Source organism: Babesia bigemina, scaffold Bbigscaff_70334 (genome assembly GCF_000981445.1).
Source record: "Babesia bigemina genome assembly Bbig001, scaffold Bbigscaff_70334".
Classification (NCBI taxonomy): domain Eukaryota; phylum Apicomplexa; class Aconoidasida; order Piroplasmida; family Babesiidae; genus Babesia; species Babesia bigemina.
Window position 1 is genome coordinate 1 of NW_012237155.1, and position 3593 is coordinate 3593.

At 45.1% G+C, this 3593-nt stretch overlaps 1 protein-coding gene across 1 annotated transcript; it reads right to left on the minus strand.

Annotated features, from left to right (window-relative positions):
* Positions 1 to 1604: 1604 nt before the first annotated feature.
* Positions 1605 to 1964, minus strand: BBBOND_0002700 (hypothetical protein, conserved; the record flags this gene model as incomplete). Its single annotated transcript, XM_012915106.1, has 1 exon — positions 1605 to 1964. One exon carries the CDS (start codon positions 1962 to 1964, stop codon positions 1605 to 1607), a length of 360 nt encoding a protein of 119 aa, XP_012770560.1.
* Positions 1965 to 3593: the final 1629 nt, after the last annotated feature.

A 3593-nucleotide genomic window follows, 5' to 3' on the forward strand; every position in this document is an offset into this window, starting at 1 on the left:
CGGATCTCAATTGTACCCCGTCTTATTTTCAAGTCATTGTAACTTCGTTTCAACGGTGATCAAGTTCATTTTTGCCGACTCTGCTGACTTATTAGCGCAGTAAGTCCATCAGTAAATACGTCCTTCCACTGTGCAACCACATCCTCGTACTTCTTGGTAGTCAGGGAATCCTGCAAGTTCCTGATATTTTATCAATTTGAGATTGCAATGCATATAACGTACCATTGGAATTGTTTTCCACAACTGCATTGATTCTTCTGTTAACCTCAGCATCATAGTAACCAAGCACGGCACCTATGTTACTCAATGCCAGACAAAATTCATGCGGGCCTTTATACATTTTTTTATTTATTTCTTGCGGTAATTTATTTAAATGGCCGTTTACATCATAAGTTATCACTTCATTTTCGTTTTTCACCGCACCAAGCACACCACTCAAAAATCCCATCACTGCATCACACAGCCTATCCAGGTCAGAGTACACTATCCCAGAGCCGTCGTAGCCTTTTGATTTCGGGTCGAAGCCGAGGAAAGTTTCGAGGCCGTCACAAAGATTTGTTAAAAGATTTTTGCAATTCTCTTCTTTAGTCAATCCAGTAAGACTTTCTTCAAGCTTTTTAAGCTGATCCAACCTGGACTCAATGTCCTTATAAGCCTGGGACGTGGGATAGTCCTTGTGCTTAGCTTGACACTTAGTTAAGCAATCTTTAAGGACACTTAAATTAAGATTTTCTTTGACAAGTTCTTGACTTGATTTTCCAGCATTTTCAGGTTTTTCAGTTTTCTTAATCTGTGACTGGTAGTACTGACAGTAAGTCTCCTTATCAGAGTATTTGAAGGGGCAAGAAAGCTTTTCTTTTTCGGTTGTAAGGGACTTTTCAGCCTTCTCAATAGCCTCCTCAATCAACTTTTTCAAAGCTTGAGACAAGTTCTCAAGACCCTTGTCACTTTTTTTCCCATGCCTAACCTGGATCAACCAGTCGATGGACTCAGTCAGAAGGGAAGTGAAGGGCGACAGAACACAAGTTATTATTGTGGTTTATGGAGGTCATAGCGGTATTATGGCGAGGTAATTCGAGGGACGTAGAGTGGATAAGGGAGCGATGTAGAGTGGGTAGAGGAGCGATGTAGAGTGGATAAAGGAGCGATGTGGAGTGGATAAGGGAGCGATGTAGGGTGGGTTAGGGAGCGATGTGGAGTGGATAGAGGGGCGATGTGGAGTGGGTTAGGGAGCGATGTAGAGTGGGTTAGGGAGCGATGTAGAGTGGGTTAGGGAGCGATGTAGAGTGGGTTAGGGAGCGATGTGGAGTGGATAAAGGGGCGATGTGGAGTGGATTAGGGAGCGATGTAGAGTGGGTTAAGGGGCGATGTAGAGTGGGTTAGGGAGCGATGTAGAGTGGGTTAAGGGGCGATGTAGAGTGGATAATAATCACCACTTGTTTCCATGTCATCGCTGCCGTGACCATGTCATCGCTGCCGTGACCATGTCATCGCTGCCGTAAGATGTCATCGCTGCCGTGACCATGTCATCGCTGCCGTGACCATGTCATCGCTGCCGTGACCATGTCATCGCTGCCGTGTCCATGTCATCGCTGCCGTGACAATCAACTTGTCGGGTGCTTGGTCACCACTTTGGTCAGCACATTGGTCAACACGTTCGTCAGCACCTTGGTCAACACGTTGGTCAGCACTCTGGTCAGCACCTTGGTCAGAGCATTGGTCAGCACATTGGTCAGCACATTGGTTAGCACGTTGGTTAGCACGTTGGTCATGGCATTGGTCAGCACCTTGGTCAGGTGCTTGGTCAGCACATTGGTCAGCACGTTGGTCATGGCATTGGTCAGCACCTTGGTCAGGTGCTTGGTCAGCACATTGGTCAGCACATTGGTCACCACCTTGCTTATGGCTTTGGTCAGCAAATTGGTCAGCACTTTGGTCATGGCATTGGTCACCACTCTGGTCATGGCATTGGTCACCACTCTGGTCAGGTGTTTGGTCAACACCTTAGTTAACTACTACACAATCACATACAACGATTAATGAGTGATTCAAAACATTAGACAACAATTAGTTGTATAGGTGAGTAGGTGATATGCTAGGTGAGTGTAGATAGTAAACACGTGAGTACGATTATGGTTGCAGATAAAACACCCTGCCCAGTTTGTTAACACGTCCAGCAGCGAGTAGCGATTGAGCAGCGATGCGATGACTCGATGGACTGTGTAAGTGAGATTTGATGTGGAGGAGGTCGAGGCGGATGACCATGATGTGGAGGAGGTACAACAGAGAGAGGAGCCAGAGGGCGAGGGTGGTCCAGATGAAGGGAGCGCGAATGGCGAAGAGGAAATCGTCGCACTTGTCGAATAGGTCAGTGAAATATTTGGAATGAATAACAGATGATAGGGTTTTTTGGAAATTATAGCATGACTTTGGATACAGTCCATGATTAAGTGTTACTAAATTGCCGAACATGAATCCACATTTGTACAATGTGGGTGAAACGCCTTTACACGATACTAGAGAATTACAGTGGCATGGATTTTCAAAACTTCCATGGTGACCTGATTCTGCATCCATTTTCATTTGAACTTTGCCGCATCCCATTCTCTGCGTAAAATTGTCCGAATTCTCAAGTAATGATTTGAAATTTGGTGAAATTTCCCCCGAAAAAAATCCCCCATGAAAGGAAAAGCCAAAATGTTTTTGGCAAGAGTCTTTTAATATTCTCCCCAAAAATCAAGTAACGGAACCCTTCTCTTCGGAATTGTAATGGTTCCCCATTTGTCATATTCGATAGATGTGGAAGCTTGCATAATACGTGGCTGGCAGAAGTGGAACCATACGCGTCGATATACGTCTTAGTGAGGTCACCAGAATTATTATATAATTGCATGGAAGTCTCTTCTATGGAATTCTCCACTGATATTTGCATAGGAGGCTTGTTAACTGCATTGCCACCGAACTCCAGGTCGTAATGCCAATGACGAATTAAGGACAAAGCGAAGCCAAAGTGCTCCGGCAGAGTAGATGGTGGTTTTTGCACAAGGCAGAATAGGGATGAAATATGCTCATGACTGAGGAATTCTTTTATAACATCTGATAGCTCCTGACCTGTTTTCATTGACCCCGAAAATCCCCTAAATCCAAGCGGAGTGATGCAGGGCATGCCGGGTCTAGATTTGGAGCAGGTGTTACATTCATATTTGCAACCTATGGAACGCAACTGGTGCGGAATGTGACCAGGAAGACAATCATTTAAATAGCTCATTAATGGTGACGTTGGTCGGCACTTTGGTTTGCAATTTGCTTGGCATGTTGGTTGGCTTGTTGGTTTCTCGATTGGGTGGTTGTTACATTGCCAGTTTGATTGTATCACATCTTTACCGTAGTGGCAGTCGGCCCAGCCGTAGTCCTTACTTGTGTGCCGCACTGCTTTTTCAAAAATTCAAGTGCTGGGAATAATCTACTAAAATGTCCAACAGCATATACCAACCATTCTTGCCGGCGGGAGGGGAAATACATCCTCATTGAATTGTACCCATGTCGGAGGCTTAATTCGTGAAACCCTTTGCCCGTTTCCAATAATGGGAGTG